General features: G+C 45.9%; 1 protein-coding gene across 1 annotated transcript in view; it reads left to right on the top strand.

The window, feature by feature from the left end:
- Pmfbp1 (polyamine modulated factor 1 binding protein 1) overlaps positions 1-18,071 on the top strand; it is a 39,942-nt gene that overhangs the window by 13,249 nt on the left and 8,622 nt on the right. Inside the window, exons 4-14 of the mRNA XM_051201807.1 lie at positions 1,101-1,349; positions 4,234-4,455; positions 8,216-8,386; positions 9,026-9,136; positions 11,229-11,355; positions 11,445-11,602; positions 13,145-13,385; positions 15,647-15,836; positions 15,975-16,128; positions 17,048-17,215; positions 17,433-17,570. Coding sequence (XP_051057764.1) covers positions 1,101-1,349; positions 4,234-4,455; positions 8,216-8,386; positions 9,026-9,136; positions 11,229-11,355; positions 11,445-11,602; positions 13,145-13,385; positions 15,647-15,836; positions 15,975-16,128; positions 17,048-17,215; positions 17,433-17,570 — 1,929 coding nt within the window. The remainder of the gene's footprint in view (positions 1-1,100; positions 1,350-4,233; positions 4,456-8,215; positions 8,387-9,025; positions 9,137-11,228; positions 11,356-11,444; positions 11,603-13,144; positions 13,386-15,646; positions 15,837-15,974; positions 16,129-17,047; positions 17,216-17,432; positions 17,571-18,071) is intronic.

Here is an 18,071-nt window from a genome sequence, read left to right as displayed (position 1 = left end):
CACTGAATCCGAGAGTCACTGATTTATTGGCTAGACTGGCTGGCTAACAAGTTTGGGCAGTCTGTCTATCTACCTGTCTCAACTCTCTCCCCACATAACCAGTGCTATTGCTCCTGACTCTGGAAACAATGCCTGGCTCTTACATGTCTTCTAAGGATTTGACCTCAGGTCTTTATCTTACACTTCACTAACTGAGCCATATCTACAGCCCACTCTCAAATTTATACAATTATCAAATTGCATACTTATCAATGGAAGAAATTTTTATCATTTACAAATTATTAAACTTCAGTAAAACTATAGCAACATTATTTTTAATGCCTTGAGTCCAAGAAACTGAAAAACAATATAGCTATTGTTGTTCTTAGTAGTCTCCCAGAACCTAAAGGTAAAACTCTATACAAATAAGCACAGTGTTAACTATGTTTCTCTTTACATGGATGATTTTTTCCCATCTGGCTGGCCTACATAAATAATAGGTTATGGATTGGGGGTGCAGGGCAGTGAGATGGCTCAATAGATAAAGGGGCTTACCACCACTCTTGACTTCGTTAGTTGGATGCCAGGACCCCAATGGTGTAGACCTCCACATGTAGACTATGGTAGACACATACACACAAATTAATAGGTGTCATTTTAAACTTTTTTAAAGAATCTTTTTTTCTTCTTCTTCTTCTTTTGGTTCCTTCTTGCATAGTGAGAGTGTTCAAGGAATATAGTGGAATGTTTAGAATTTCTCTGTGGATGAAAACATCCAAGGGTGGAGATCTGGGTGTGAATGCATTTTGAACAAATGCAAAAAGGCCAAAGAGTGGCTGCATGCTCTACAATCTCTAACCCTGACTGTGCTCTGCAGCCTCTAACCCTGACTGCACTCTGCAGCCTCTAACCCTGACTGCACTCTGCAGCCTCTAACCCTGACTGCACTCTGCAGCCTCTAACCCTGACTGTGCTCTGCAGCCTCTAACCCTGACTGCACTCTGTGGCCTCTAACCCTGACTGCGCTCTGCAGCCTCTAACCCTGACTGCACTCTGTGGCCTCTAACCCTGACTGCACTCTGTGGCCTTTAACCCTATGCTATACATCCTGTCTGTTACAGAACAAGAAGCAAGTCCAGACATTGACATTCAAGGAGACCCAGATGGACTTCAGGTCCAATAAGCAGTGTCATCTGAGGCAACTCCAGCAACTGAAGAAGAAGCTGCTGGCCCTGCAGCAGGAGCTGGAGTTTCACACACAGGAGCTGCAGACCTCCTACTGCTCCCTCCTACAGTACCAGTCGATCCTGGAGAAGCAGACTTCCGACCTGGTTCTTCTTCACCATCACTGCAAGCTCAAGGAAGACGAGGTATCTTCACATTAACCTTTGGCATGTCCAGATGCCCTTGCATCTCCAGCGTGCAGGCCCTGCCTAACAGCGAGCAAGCACTGCATTTCAAAGGAAGGGGTTACCAAAAGGAAACTACACAGACCAGCATGACTAGGATGAGACAGCCAGTATTAATGTGTGTGGAGTGTGGGGCTCCTGTGCACACGTGTGGTATATCTATGTGTGAGAGGCCATCTTCTCCATATTGTAGTGGCTGTTAAGATACAAGAGAGTCCAGATCTCTCAGAGTTTTTTTTTTTTTTTTTTTAAGTGAAAGGTCCATTAAGTCAAGTGTTTTTAGAAAAGTTGGCTTTTGGTGCTGCATAAATCCCTGGCACCTGTACAAATGGTTAAGATGCCCAGCCCATGGTCCTGTGGGTCACTAAGTGCCATATTGTTTCTTCAGGCTGGAGATTCAGAGCCTGCAGACTTGGTTTAAGTGCATTCTGAACATTCATTTATACTGATGCCCCAAGGCATATTTTTTTTAAAGCAAAGAACAGAATCCCTGTGAAATTCCAAGGAAATTCCAAAGACCCACGGGACTTGGCCCAGCTTGGCAAGAGGGATACAGACAGTCTTAGCACTGTGGCGCTAAGTAATGGGGTAGGCAGACTCATAGGCGCGCCTTCCCCTGATGGTTTCTTCTTTCAGACTTAACGAAAGTTCCAAGGAGTATTTTAGACAGTGTTTCTACTTAAAGACCAGCTCCAGGGACTTTAAAGGGGGCCTTTAAATAGGAAATTCTTTAAAGGACATAGTATGGCCTAGAAAGAGTTTGTGAAAATGATTGAGAGAGGAAGAAAGAAAGATTATCCCACAAAATGTCACTGGAGAAAGTCTGTGAGCTCCACGTGTGGTTTAATAAAGCTCTAAGTGTTAAAATGGCTGTTCACTGCACCTAAACCAAAGCCTACTCTGGATAAAGCAACCCCGAATTAGCTGGGATGCTACTTAACAACAAGGACCAGAAAGAGCTGTTAGTGACAATCAGAGGCAGGTGGCCTGTAGCTGTTATGACAACTGCATGTGTCATCAGCATCTTAAAGTCTGACTTTCAGCTTTATCACCACATCCACTCAAGACATCCATTCCCTAGGTCACCTACAGTAACTGCCAGAACTCCAGCAATTGCATCCTTATTCCAAATAGCCCAAGTGACATGGAAGAGGGGAAGAAAATACATACTTTCCTTTTAGGGACACTTGCCAGAAGTTACACACTCATACACATACACACATACACACAGACACACACACACACACACACACACACACACACACACACCATATCGCATGACTACAGCCAGTTCCTAGGAAGCCATTTTTTGGGAGACATTGCTGCCCCCAGTCAAAATCAAACTAACATTTAGCTATTAAGAAGGAGAGGAATAGGTACAGGATTTGGCAAGCAGCAGTCACCAACAGAGACCTCAATCTGAGAAAACAAAATTTATTCTAAATATCCTGCCCACCTCTCTTGATGACTTTAACACAGAAGCATCGCACCCTTGTCCAAGGCTATGTTCTGCCAGTAGCGGACCCTGAGATGCGCATATGAGCACAGTCATGTACTGAATCCAGGAAGTGCTCCCAAGAAGCATGGGGAGATTTGACCAAATGAAGTGGATTACTTGCTCTAGGCAACCGGGGTTCAACTCCTGGGGAGCTCTGGAAGATCCTGTGGAACAGTCCTCAGAGTGGCCCTCCCAACCCACACCACTGGTATTCACTCCTGGGGGAATTCACTCACCAACGTGTCTTCCCTATCTTTCCCCTCTGGTTGAAAGAGTGAGCAGCCAGAAGTGCTTATAGTTGTAACAAGCACTGTGGAAAGAAATAGTGAATGCTCAGAATTCTCTGTCTGCACAGGTCCTCAAACCAATTTACATGGATACCAACAGAGCTGGCCCCATACACATACTACATATAGACACATGTGTATGTGCATGCACACACATAAACATGTTTAAAACTAGTGAGAGCTACAGGAATGTGGGTGGAACCAACCGTTCCTGCTATAATACATGAATATCAAATGTCTGTCTCTCCTTAACAGACACCTTAAACTAAATAATCCTTTCCTAAGGGGAATCTCAGATGAGGCAGTTTAACCAGCTTAATTAATAGGCTGATTTCTGTCAAGAGTTGGACAGTTTGAAACAACATCAAGCCTTCCATGGTGACTCTCCTCTAGACTCCTTGAACACATAGAACTTGACATGCAATTTAGCACACTCAACTATACAATTACTTGCTAATTTAAAATCTGGTCTCAAGATTATGAGAGAGGTGAGGCTGTGTCTCCTATGTGTGTAGCTTGTCCTCACCGAGCATGATGCTCGAGAGCATCCTAAAGATACCCATCGGTGGGTGACAGATTCGAAAAGCCATTTACATATCATGCAGATCTCAGAGGAACTCTGGGTCATGGCCCCTCACTATCTTTTGGGATCTTGCTGGCGTAAAACTGTGTGCATGTGGCTCTATACTTTCCAAATTAGATCTCTAGAGAGTGCCCAGGAAAGAAAGGACATGGGCATCCCAAGTCCTTTCAGTAAAGGGAATAGCACAAACTCGTCCCTACTAAGCAGTAGGTGTTTGTTCAGTCCCTACCAAATGTCAGAGAGAATGGGAGAAGATACTGTCCCTGCCTGTAAGAGCTTATCACTAAGAAGGACAGCCAGTACTTCAGTCATTAACAACCTGGTAGTAAATGCTAAGGCCCTTAGACCCATGCTTTACTTAACGCTGTTGGTTAGGGCATCTAGTTTAGATGCACTCGCTATGGACTCACAATCATATCCTCCCTTCATGGTCGGCTGCTTGCATGGGTTCAGTGTGGTTCCCTCCCACACTAACAGGTCATTCTCTACGAGGAGGAAATGGGGAGTCATAACAAGAACACCGGGGAGAAGCTCCATCTGGCTCAAGAACAGCTTGTCTTGGCGGGGGACAAGATTGTCTCCCTAGAAAGGAGCCTAAACCTCTACAGGGACAAGTACCAGACCTCCCTGAGCAACATTGAGTTGCTGGAGTGCCAAGTGAAGATGCTGGAGGGGGAACTCAGTGGAATCATCAGCCAGGTAGGACCTACACCACATCCCTTAGGGGGAGCTCCAGCAGTGGATGATTCTCAGGTGCTTCCCTCTGCGGGTCCTAGCCTCTTCCACCCTAAACTCATATGTCCCACCAAATGAAAACCTGCCTCTGAATTCTGTAGCATTTAGTTTTCATGATTTCCAGCTTTTATATTTCCTTTAAGAGTCCTCCTAACCAGGGATAGAGGGTTGGGACTCAGTTTATAGACTTCACCTAGTTACATCCAAAATTGGGTTCAATTCCTAGTATTATACAATGAATTCAAGGCATCTTCATCAGACCCTATCTCAGAGAGAGAGAGAGAGAGAGAGAGAGAGAGTTATTAAATGGACTGCTACATTGAAGGATATGCTGATTTGGGGTGATTGCCATGTAAACCAAAATGGTTCTACCATTTTACACTTTTAACAGCAATAATTAAAAGAAGCTTTTTTGTTTTATTTTATTGAGATAAGGTTTCTCTGTGTAGCTTTGGCTATCCTGGAACTCACTCTGTAGACCAATCTGGCCTCAAACTCAGATCCACCTGCCTCTGCTTCCCCAGTGCTGGGATTAAAGCTATGTGCTTCTACCACCAGGCAAAAGAAGCTTTGTAGAATATATTTTTTTCATAAGGATTGCATTTAATTTACAGATTATTTTCACAAAACTGACATATTAATATATTTCCCCCCCTTAGGGGTTTTTATTTAATTTATTATTTACATGTCGATCCCAGTTCCCTCTCCCTCCCTCCCTTTTACCCTCTCTGCCCTCTCACATGCACCCTAACCACCCTCCCCTCCCATCCCCCCACCCCAATTCCATATGTAGGGCAATGCCATCCAGGTGGGGTCATGTAGATCTGACAGGTCCTGTGAAGTAGGGACTAGGGCTTCTCTCCTGTCTCTAGATTAAGGCAGTTATCCCTCCATGGGGGATGTGTTCGCAAGGTCCTTTTGTGCACCAGGGATACATCCTGGTTCCACTGTCTGAGGTCCCTTAGACTGCTCAGTCCTTCTATAGAATATATTTTTGATCTTCCTAAGTTGTGGTAAACTGAAGGATAAGTCAAGAAAATTGTCCTCAATATAATCTTCATTTCCTCTAATCCAGTGGGTTCTCCAAGAAAAGGCCCCAGATAGACTTGCATCCAAGTTATTGTGAACAGAGATCTTGGCATTAACCCCTGTAGAACAAAGAGGAGCAAGACTGGGCCAAACAAAGACAGACGATGAGCTGCGATGAAGTCTCCAGAAGGCCTTCTCTACTCCAGAGGGAACTGCAGAGTGGCGGAGCCTCCAGAGCTTGAGTTGAGGGAAAGTGTAGGAGCCAGAGGGGTCAAGACCACCACAGGAAGGCTCATATAATTAGCAAATCTGAGCTCATAGGGCTCACAGAGACTGAACCAACAATCAGGGAGCCTGCATGGGAATGACCTAGGCATTCTGAACATATGTTGCAGTTGTATAGCTTGGTCTTCTTGTGGGACTCCTAGCAGTGGGAACAGGTATTGTCTCCGACTCTTTTACAGGCTTTTAGGACCCTACTTCTCATACTGGGTCACCTTGCCCAGCCTCAATACATGTGGAGGTGCTTAGTCTTACTGCAACTTGACATGTCTATGTTTTGTTGATGCTCATGGGAGATCTTCCCTTTCCTGGATGGAGACAGACTGAGAGAGTGGGAGTGGGAGTTGGGCCTGGGAGGAGAGGATCAGGGTAGGCAGTGGCCATGATGTAAAATAGACAGATGAATTTTTTTAAAAGGGTTCCTAGATCTCACCATTAAGCACAAGGCTGTTCTCAGCTTCTTCCTACTAACCTTTGCTCAAGTTGAAGATATGACTGTTTATGTCATTGCCAGACATGGTGGCGCATGCTTATAATCCTGACACTTGAGAGACTGAGGCAGGGGGGATTGCAAATTCAAGGCCAACCAGGGATACAAAGAAAATTCAAAGCCAGCTTGGACTATATCTATCCTTTAATGAAATAGGTAATATTTCCTCATATTAATACATTTCCATACATAGAATAACCCCTGTGTTTCCTGAGATATATTCTACTTGATCAAAATGTCACTTTTTAAACTTTTTTATTATTAAATTTAAAGAAGCAAGATGAATTTGACAGTTTAAAATTATATATATCTACCTATCTTTCTATCTTTATTTTTTTACTGGGAGTCAAACCCAGGACCTTGCACATACTAGACAAGAGCTCTACACCTGAGCTACGACCCAAGCGCCTTGTGTTCTCATCTCATACTGACATCTGACTCATTCGATCCAAAATGAGTGAGGAAAATTTCCAGACTTTCCTAAAGCTTTACAACACTTCGTCTCACATAGGAAATAACTGTTCCTTTGAGATGGCAAATGACTCCAAAGTTTGCTTGTCATTCTCATACTTTCCTCTTTTATGTGAGAATTTCTTCTTAATGCTTTCAGAAATGGTTGTGAAGGGCAAGCTTTCTTGATAGTTTCATGTCTGTCCAAAGATTATTTGGACACCATCCTGAATGTTAGTCAGCTGGATGGACAAACTGACTGAGTTGTCTTCCCTGGGGTCTCTGGCAGCCTTCCTGCTTTGTGCTGCTCAGCACCAAAGCCGGTGATGTCAATCTCTCTCTTATGTCTCATAGGCCATAGGTCATCTCTTTTCCCTGACAGAGGGTAGGGCACACTAAGGATGCTTTAGTTTTAGTCTTTAGCACACCTCTCAGTGAATAACGGACTTTTCATCTGAAGCTCTCTATTTAAGTAGCTATTCTTCTTTTGCTTCTAAGTCAATTCCATTTTTTATTCTACAATATTAAGAAGATATTGGAACCTGTACTATTTTCTTGCAGCATCCTCACTTTTCTATTATGTTTCCCAATCCTTTGACGACTCCTGTTTGCTAAATTATTTACATGAGCATCATGTGTCATCAATTCTTGGTTTCTGGCTGACCTTTCTCTAGCTTGCTCAGGGGCAGTTTTCATGCCCAATGAACATGAACTATTTCTAAAAAGTTGTGTGCTTCAGGAATTAGGAATTAGGGAGAAGAGTTTATTGGGGACAAGTTTCACCATCCATAGTAGGACTCTGAGATAGTTTAATTATGTATCTCAGTTCCCTGCAATGAGTCTGTCTCTGTCACACCAGCTCCCAAATAATGACACTGAGGTGTCTTATTAATTATGAGGGAAGGAGGGAGACCTACAAATTACTGTGGAAAGTGTCCTCAATAAATTGTCAAGTGAGGACAATCATTACAATGGTATGAGCAGCACTCGTTTGTTGGTTGCTTGCTTGGTTTTTGAGACACGGTTTCTCTGTATAGCCCTAGATGTCCTAGAACTAGCTCTTGTAGACCAGGCTGGCCTCAAACTCACAGAGATCCACCTGCCTCTGTCTCCTGAGTGCTGGGACCAAAGGTGTGCACCACCACCGCCCAGCTGGCATTCTGATTTGTAAAGGATTATATAACTGCACAGAAAAGCACACACAGATATACCTAGCACATCACTTCACAGCTACCAAAAACACTGGTGGCACAGGGTGTCATCACAAGGCAGAAACCTGAGTCACAGGGGACTCAGAATGCAAACTGTTATGGACTTCCATCTCGTGTCTGCTCTGGTTAATAATTTTCCTTTGTTAAGGGCATTCTGCTAACTAAAGGCAAACACACACTTTTAGATCATGAGTCTGGTAGGACTCTGAAGTTGACTCATGAATTACAAACAAAATCAATTCATTGTTTTTAAATGTCCCAGGAGCCTGAGAACAAAGGCGACCACTCAAAGGTGCGTATCTTCACTTCTCCGTGCATGATTCAAGAGCATCAGGAAACCCTAAAGCGACTGTCTGAAGTTTGGCAAAAGGTTTCTGAGCAGGATGACCTAATCCAGGAGCTTCGGAACAAACTGGCCTGCAGTAACGCTTTGGTAAGAGCCTTTCTTTAGAACATTGTCCTAACAGGCCCCCCCCACTCTTTAAATAAGACTCCCCAAATGTTGTATAAATTTGTCCCTGCCTCTTGTTCATATTTTTGGTGGCATGTGTGTCTTCATTAATTTAACTTCAATATTCTAAAGAGACACAGCACACACAAATTTCATGTTCTTTAATTTTTTTTTTTTTAAGGATTCATACTTTCACGCACTCCACACACTGACTCTTGGCCCATGGTACATTAGGCATATGTCTCCATCGTAACTGCCCAAAGCCTGCTCCATTAAGCATACCAATTCAGAAAGATCCTAAATGTAACCCCTTAGTGTGCCTTAGACAATCTGGCGTATGATTGAGAGCACAATTCCTTTTCCATCCCGAACTGTGGGAAGGGCACAGTGAGCTATGTAAGTATACCATCAATCTATGCTGCAGAGAGGAACCCATTGCAAAAACAGTAACACAAGCACGTGTGGGGAGGTGGGCACCTGTGTGCGTGTGTGTGTGTGTGTGTGTGTGTGTGTGTGTGTGTGTGTGTGTGTGTGTGTGTGTGTGTGTGTGTGCGCGTGCGTGCGCGCGCACGTGCGTGCATTATTGGCCACCCATCCTAACTGACCTGTGACCACTGGCAGGTTCTTGAGCGTGAGGAGGCTTTGATAAAATTACAAGCTGACTTCGCTTCCTACACAGCCACCCACAGGCATCCCCCTACCTCCTCAGAAGACTGCGAGGACATCAAAAAGGTGACGTTCCTTGGCTTCTCTGGGGGATTGCACTGAGGGAGTTTTCTTTCAGATTTCTTTGATTATTTTTTTATCTTGATAGCACAGTTTCTAAGTGTTCTGTATTTGTGTGACCTTGGCCAGCCTTGCCAAAAGTATACTACTGTGCATAATGTACTCCAGCCCAAAAGACAGTTAGAATGTGAAACTTCTTCTACCTCCTAATCCTCTTCTAATGTTGTATCCAAGCAAGACAGTACTCCTGTTGGCTTGATAGATTCGGAAAGACTCTGCAAATTTCTAGGACCTGTCTAGATTGAAAGGAACAAACCTGGGGAAAATTGGGAAAATTATCAGTACAAACTCATTAGTTTTTTTAATTCTGTAACTTTGAAGCAGTATCAAAACTTGGCCTGGAGAAATGACTCAGCAGTTAAAAACACCCAAGCTGTAAAGGTCCTAAGTGTAGTTCCCAGCACCCATATCAGGTGGCTCATAACCTCCGTAACTTCAGCTGTAAGAGTACCTACCTGTCCCTTCCATCCTCCATGGACACTGACTGGTACTCACATGCACTTACCACACACACACACACACACACACATACTCACGTAAAATATTTTTAAAGCAGTATCACAAGTTAGTTCTAATAATAAATCAGCAGGTAAGCCATATCAACAAATAGCAAGCTTTGGAGAGCCGGTAGTCAAAACATAGGCTCCATAGATGAGCTCTTAAGTCTATCAAGCCAAACGTGAAGTCCATGATAAAAACCAACATGGATAACACACTGTGAAGAAGGTAATCAAGCCTGCCTGAGCCTCCTGGATATGAGATATGCGCTGAGAATAGAGAAAGAGCTGAGAAAGGAAAAACACACATACTTTCCACAGGGACCTCTAGTGGGCAGGCTGACTTCAGGACTTTCCAGGTCCAGAAAGTCAGATGACTGTGTCATGGATACTGAAGCTGGAAGATCATCCTTGGAACTATGGATGCCATCACTATTTGTTTAAATGGTGATGTTCACATCTCACTGACAGCACCATCTAGTGTGTGACAAGACCTTTCCTGTGGAGACATAACACATGTCTACTCGCCCCAGAGAGGGAAGCAGACTGCAAAGCCTGCAGCCAGCTCAACAGTTTGCAGTGTCCTTTCCAAGGGACTCGGTTGGTCTTAAACAACGTCCACATGGCTCAGCTGGTTTCTGCTTCTTGCAGGCAGCTGGTCTGGTCTCAGCGCCATTTTACAAGTTGGCCTATCCAAGAGGGACTCTCAGCGGCCTTTTTTACTTACTCCAGCAGGGAGGGACCTAGTGAATCTGGTCAGTTTCAGGGACTTCCTGAAAGGGTTGAGTTGTATGCCGTCTGTCTTGAGCTTCTCTGCAGAGTGAAATGTTTCAATCCCAAGGAAACAGCCACACACCATCATCTCATCAGTGACCGCTTTTCAATGATGCCACCCTCTCCAGAAAAGACCATACACACCTGTGTGGTCCTCACTGTGCTCAAATGCCTCAATGGAGAAAAGGCTTATTTTGACTCATTTTGAGGATACAGCCCATCACGGCAGTGAAGTCATGGTGTCAGACGCATGAGGTGGCCGTTCACACTGCATCCATAGTCAGGAAGCAGAGAGAGATGAATGTTGGTGTTCAGCTTGCCTTCTCCTTTTCTTCACTCCTGGGACCCCAGCCCAACATTCACAGTGCGTCTTGCATCTTAATTGAACCCTTCTGAAAACACTCTAATAGATACACCAAGGGGTGTGAAAAATCTTGTCCTGTTTAGAACGAAACACCACACATCAGCTTCTCCCAGTCAGTAAAGAGCTTGCTATGAAAGTATAGGCCCCTGAGTTTGACACACACCCTCCTCGCTGCCCTCTTGTGACTGAATGTGGAATTATTTGTCTGATCCTAGAGCTGGGAAAGCAGAGAAAGGCTGATTCTGGGAACCAGTGAAGGGAGGGAAGAAGGAAGGAGAGAAGGAAGGGAGAAAGAAAGGGAGGGAGGGAGAGTGAGGAGGAAGGAGGGAGGAAGGGAGGGAGGGAGGGGACGAAAGAAGGTTCCTTTGTGCTCTCATCCTGCTCTTCTTCCTTCCATGTTCAGATCCTGAAGCACCTGCAGGATCAGAAAGACAGCCAGTGCCTGCACGTGGAAGAGTACCAGAACCTTGTGAAGGACCTGCGCATGGAGCTGGAAGCCGTGTCAGAGCAGAAGAAAAACATCATGAAGGGTAACAGGACTGCGAGCCGCAGCTTGGAGCAGGAGGGCGCCTGGCCTCTGATGGGTAAGCAGTAAGCGGTGTTGTCTTACCCACACTAGACATGATGAAGCTAGAGCTGGACTTACACGGGCTGCGGGAGGAAGCATCAGCCCACATTGAGAAGAAGGAAAAGGAGAATGCCATCTTGCAGCACCAGCTGCAGGATCTGCAGGAGCAGTACACAGAGACACAGAAGCTGGCCCTTAAGAAGGACAAGGTGAGCTAGCACTCCCTGGGCCTCAGTTAGAACAGCCAAGGGAACGAGGCCTGATCAGGGCCTGGGCAAGAGCTCCTCTGCCTACTGTGGCTGTTGTGGAAGTCTCATGGGCACACATTTAGTGAGACCAAGGCCTCCTCGGGCCAGGCACCACGCACAGAACTTCTTTGGTATTTCTAATAACAAGGGAGAACTGAGCATGAAACTTGGCAGAGTGTTGCATGCCTGTAGTCCCAGAATTTGGGAAGTCAAGGCAGGAAGATTACAAGTTCAGAGCCAGTCTAGGCTCCATAATGACTCCCTGTCTCACAAACATATCACAGGCATGCACGCTTATATAAATCAGAATGTATGAAATGTTAGTGGAGCCCTGCTGTAGCCTATAAGGTCTGTAGTTGCTATTATAAATGTGTTCCTGGAAAAGTCTAGAACCAGAGCCAAGAACAGGGAGATGGTGAAATCAGTGTGAGCGAGCCTTTATGATCAACACCATTCAAACCCTGTACTCTCCTTAGTTGATTTCCAGTCATTAAAACTTCATTTTGTTGGGCAACGGTGGCATGAACCTTTAATCTCAGCACTCAGGAGGCAGAAGTAGGCAGCTCTCTGTGAGTTCGAGGCCAGCCTGGTCTACAGAGTGAGTTCCAAGACAGGATCCAAAACTACACAGAGAAATCCTGTCTCGAAAAAACAAACAAGAAAACCCTCTCATTTTAAAATAAGGCTGAAACCCACCAGGCAAAATGGAAGCATCTAGAGAAGTGGAGAAGTGAAGAAGAAATTCTATAGACTCTGGCTTTGTCATCGTGTGTTTATATAGCATGCTTGAGTGCCCCTGATATGCCAAACACTGTCCTACATGCTAAGACTATGTCACAAAACACACAGCAGCCCCGTCCTCACAGAGCTCACATCGTAGCATAGGGACATGGGTACAGAGGAGGGTAACATAATTAACATGTGACTCCAACAGAGTGGCAGTGGGGTCTGGCGAAGTCCTGAAACAGATTGATGGTCGGGCTGTATTGGAAGGCCTCCCTGGTCACGTGACCCTGGGCAAAGATTTGAACTCAGTGAGAGAACCATTGGGTTGGTCCCACTGTGTGACGGCTAACACTCAGAGAGAGCTGAAGCAGAAGGCACCGCAAGCATAAACACCCTCCAGATGAGATGCAGGAGGCTAGCTGAAGCTGAGACATGGTGGAGTTTGTGGACACCAGGCCAGACAGGTGTCCTTGGTAGGGCCAGATCATGAGCCTCCCAGGAGATGGTTGCAAAGACTTTTGGGCCTTTGTCTAACTGTGGCCAAAGCCAGAAGACGTTTTTGAACACAGGCATCTCTGGTTTGCACTCTGAAAGGTTCCCTCTGGCTACTGCAGTGAGACCTGCCTAAGGGAACCCAAAACAATTGCAAAGTTCACAGGTAGAATTTTCTTGGGGTATCCCAGCATGGTATGCCATTAGTTTGACCCTGTATAACCTCTGACCAGCCCAATTGTGGTGCTTGGACCTCTCCCAGCATCCCTTCTCTGACACCCACAGTTGCTCCAAGACAAGGATGAGAGGCTGAATGAGCTAGAGAAGAAGCTAGCACAGGTACAGAACACTCTCATGGAGAAAGAGCTGGAGCTGGAGAAGCTACAGCGAATGACAAAAGACCTCGATGCAAGTCTCCAGGAGGCAAGGCAGGACACATCCAAAATGGATTGTGAGACCCTGAGGGTCGAGGTCCAGAAACTGAAGGAAACTCTTGAGGAGACCAAAGAGCAGCTAAAGCTGTCAGGTGAGACCCAGCTCTACACAGGGCCACATCCAAGGTCTTACTCCACACCCCATGACTTCATCTTGTGTCTCCCAGCCGTTCCCTCAACTCTCCTGAACCTCCAAGCTCACGGGTGCTCTGATGCCCTGCTAACAGCCTCCTACTCCCATCATTCCCTTAGCCACCTTAGATGAATGCCCCAGTCCACCCAGACAGCAGAGAGAATGGGGCTCGACATGGCCTTCCTGCATCCCATTTTGGCTCTGTCTTCTTCCCAAGCCCTCCACCACACATTTTGTTTCTCCCTCCCTGGTTTTCAATCCCACCCTCTCCCTTTTGCTTCCAAACATATTCTGTGCTGAAATCTTGTCCTCATCTCTCTGAGGAGATGGCTTTCTCAGTTTGCTAATCTCTTCTTGCCTTGGGTTCAGAAGGGTTTCTTGGGGGATGATGGCAATATCTAGCTTGGTTGATAGTTACACAGCTTCATGAGCTCACTAAAACCCACTGCATTAGCCACTCTAAAGCAGTACATTCAATGTTGGGTGAAAGGACTATCGATATAAAAAGAGGATCCACAGCATGGCTCCTCTCTCTCTCTCTCTCCCCAGCTCTGTCCTGACAACTGTATCCACCCACACCAGTCCTCAGCTCTGTAGACACTGGCCCTCAATCGAACACAGACCTCACAAGTATTTCGTTTTCTCCATGCTCTGACCAATCATCCCCTGCAAGTGCTGCCCCCACCCTCTCTCCTCTCATTCTACACTCATTCCTTAATGAGCTTCCTCCTGTAGCTTCCTTAGAGTCCTCTCAGTAACTGTGCAGCTGAGCTCAGCCCTGCCTTGGAAAGACCGCATCCCTTCAGCAGCCTGCTTAACCCTCTTGACTTTTCTATAAATAGAAAGTAATATCATCCGTGTGTGTGTGTGTGTGTATGTGTGTGTGTCTGTGTGTCTGTGTGAGTGTTTATGTGTCTGTGTGTGTGTCTATGTCTGTATGTCTCTGTGTATCTGTGTGTGTGTCTCTGTGTGTCTCTATGTGTCTGTGTCTATGTATGTTTGTGTGTGTCTATGTCTGTATGTCTCTGTGTGTGTCTATGTCTCTGTGTGTGTCTATGTCTCTGTGTGTGTCTGTGTCTCTGTGTGTCTCTGTGTGTCCGTATCTATGTGTGTCTATGTCTATGTGTCTGTCTAAGTGTCTGTGTATCTGTGTATCTGTGTGCGTGTGTGTGTGTTTAATCCTCCTGTCTACTTTTTTCTAAATGTATGATCACTTCTTTAGTGACGCTATCTTTCTTCAAAGAAGGGATGAGAAAACGGTGTTTGAAGAAACACTCCACCAAAATGATTTCCAATGACAGCAAGGCTTCTTCCCTCAGTGGAGGCAAGGGGATGGAAGGCTGTTCCTGGAAATCATGTCTAATTGAATGCACCCCTGTTTGTTTTTGTTTGTTTGAGACAATCACATTATGTAGCTCTGGCTAGTCTGGAACTCACTGTGTAGACTCACTGTGTGGTCCTGTGGAGCACTTCCTGTCCCTGCCTCCAAAACATGTCACCATGTTCAACTTGCATTGCAGTTTTCCTAGTATGCTCCTTCCCTTACATGGGCCTCTGCTAACTGCTCCAAGTCTAAATGTTCCTCTCATACTGTCAATCTTCTGAGCCCTCTCTGATCCACCTTCTTGCTCATCTGCAGTCTGCCATCCCTCCCATTTTCCATCACCACTCAACTAACCTCCCACCCTTCAGCCACACGCTCAGTCCACATTCCCTTCACAGTGCATGTGTTCCAACAAGCCCCTCCCCAAAACACAGTCGTCCTTCTTCTCAGACTGAACCAACTTCTGTCCATCTCCACAAGTCCACCCACAGCTTTCATTGCTGAGTCCACAGCAGTGTGAGTTTAACTCCGAGGTGTTCTCAGGCCAGGGTGTAGCCGCAGTGGTAGACCATGCACTTTGCATGTGCTTGGTTCCTGGCACCAAAAAATAAATCAATACCATTTCAGTGTTCTCTATAATGGGTGGCTAATCACAGCACTCACCAGACTAAACTCCTTGACGACCGGAATTTGTCCCAATGACAGAATTAGATGGAGGTGATGAACAATTTTAATTTTAGTCAGGAAGGAATCCAAGGCCAAAAGGTAGCTGAAAAGTTCCTGCAGACCAACGACAGTATCAAAAGAGGCGAGGTCAGGCTGGGGACTGAAGAATGTGAGTCCTGACTGGGTCCAGTGAGCTGCCTCTCACAGGGATCCCTTCTTGGCTTCCTCAGATCAGAATCTCTGCCAGTATAAGGAAGAAGCACAGCAAGCTGGAAACAACCTAGAGGATGCTAACCGGAAGATCGAGAACTGCCTTCTCCTGGACAAGCAGAAGGCAGATGTCATCAAGAATCTGCAGGGGCAGTTGCAGAAGCTGCAGAAGGAGGCTGCGGCAGCCGAAGAGGAACGAGCAAGCAACAGGTACCCCAGCCCCAGCCTGAACCAAGGGTTGGCCACTGCGCAGAAATGGGACAGTAACATGGCAGGCCCTAGGGTGGGACCATCTCCACAATCCATCAACACAGGCCCTGAGCTCGTCCTTTGGTCACCTTGCTGTAGGAAACGGTTAGAGGAGCTGACCTCAGAACTCAATGAGGGCCAGAAGAGGCTGGCAAATTGCAACAAGGAGAGGTTGATGCTCCAAAAGACATTAGATGAGGATGAAAGAAGAATAAGTGACTTGCTTGATAGCACCAAACTTCTTGAGCAAAAGGTAAGATCGCATGCAGACAGCCACCTCTACTATCTGTCCTGCCTGCGCTAAGCAGGTCTGTCTTTATTAGCTTTCCAGAATTCGTGTTGGACTATTACACCAGCCACTGGAGACCAGTTCTCATGACTGGTCATATGCATTTTCGAGGATTAAGCTTAAAAATGACCAGAGGACAGTGTAGGTTGTTGTATTAGTTGCTTTTCTATTGCTGTGATAAAACACCATGACCAAGGAAACTTACAAGGCTTTCATTGCAGAGGGTTTGAGTCCATCATGGGGGTGGGGACAGGAATTGGTAGGCATGAGGGCTAGAGTAGATTGCTGTGAGAGCATATCTTGAACCACAAGCACAAAGCAAGAATAGGTCAAGACCTTAAATTCTCAAAGACCAGTCACTAGTGCCATACTCCCCTCAGCAAGGCCACGCCTCCTATCTTCCACCCCACCCCAAACAGTGCCAACAACCGGGGACCAAGTGTTCAAATGCAGGAGCCTGTGAGGGACATTCTCATTCCAACCACGATTGGCTGGTTCATCTGTTGTTTGCAGTCAATGCTTGCCCACTGGCCTATGTCCTGGGCCTCTACTGATCTTCTGATGTTGATTGGAGGGCTGTCCTTGTTGATCACTTGACATCCTTTGATCTCTCGTGTATTGCTTTGTGCTCTTCTAAGACTCACTTTATTCAAAGAGGTTTTTAAGTGAAGAGCTGGACTAGTGGGCAAGAAGGTCAACATTACAAATCAGTTTAGTTAAGCAAAAAAAGATGTTCTAGAGCATCAGGGCAAAGCTGCCACCCCTCTGTGTACAACTGTCTGGGTTTCTTTCCCCAAGTTTAATAGTATAGGATTGTCTTGCAGCCTGGCCTTTGTTTTGTTTTTGTTTCTGATTTGTTTTGTTTTGTTTTGTTTTTCCTCAGCAAAGGGAGCTAACAAACTCCAACAACAAGCTGGAGGAGGAGCTTCAGGAGATAAAGGGGCTGCTGGAGGAGAAACGGGAACAACTGAAAAGGAGCAAGGAACAGGAAAAGGCCCTGGAGAGAGAAACTGAGGCCTTGCGACAGGAAGCGAAAAAGAAAGAAAAGATGGTGAGAGGCCGGCCCCTGCAGAGGTCAGACTGTGAATCCAGAGCCTAGAGTGTGACTGACAGGCAGCCTGGAGGCTCAGAAGGGGATGGAGAGAAAGGGAGGGAAAGACATCTGAGGAACCACAGGACGGAGGAGGGGGTGAGGGGCGGGAAGAAGAGGAGTCAGGCTAACGCCCTCTGGTGGTGGGGGTGGGCTTTGCTGTTTAATGGGAGAGCAGGCAAAAGAGCATTTGAGGAAGCTAGAGGAGGAGAAGGAGAATCTCCAGACAGAACTGAATTCCTGTTCTTCCCACCTGGAATCCTCCATCAACAAATACAACAGCTCCCAGAAAGTCATCCAAGAGCTCAACGTAGAGGTGAGTAGACAGCAACCCCAAAGAGGGGACCCCTCAGGCGTGGCTGCCCACGCATGCTTGAGGCCCCAGAGCTCATCTCTCCGCCTTTTAATGTGGGGAGGTGGCCACAGACCCAGGTGTCTGAGGAGGAAATTTTTTCTTCCTTAAATAACAGGTTTCATTTATTACTCGGGAAGCACCCACCCCAAACTACCTGCAATTTTCTGCCAGGTCTTTCAGAGTTACAAATTAGACAAAGAACTGACTGAATTGGTTGTTTGGAGCAACTTGAGGAAGAATATTCTCCAAACTAATTGCAAGGCACAAAAGGTGCTAGGAGAGACTCATTTCATCCCAGCTCATGGTTCATTATGCATATGAAAGTCACAGGGCTATGACATACTCTAGGAACTGTGCTTGAATTCAGCCATTCTCTTTACATACCTTCCCTCTGCTTGACTCTTAACAAAGTATACATCCCTGTGATCCCCCATTTACAAAGGAAAGAAAGGCCAAATCCCA

Source organism: Phodopus roborovskii, unplaced genomic scaffold (genome assembly GCF_943737965.1).
Source record: "Phodopus roborovskii unplaced genomic scaffold, PHOROB, whole genome shotgun sequence".
In the NCBI taxonomy this organism is placed as follows: Eukaryota; Metazoa; Chordata; class Mammalia; order Rodentia; family Cricetidae; genus Phodopus; species Phodopus roborovskii.
This window is presented reverse-complemented; position numbering and strand designations above follow the sequence as displayed.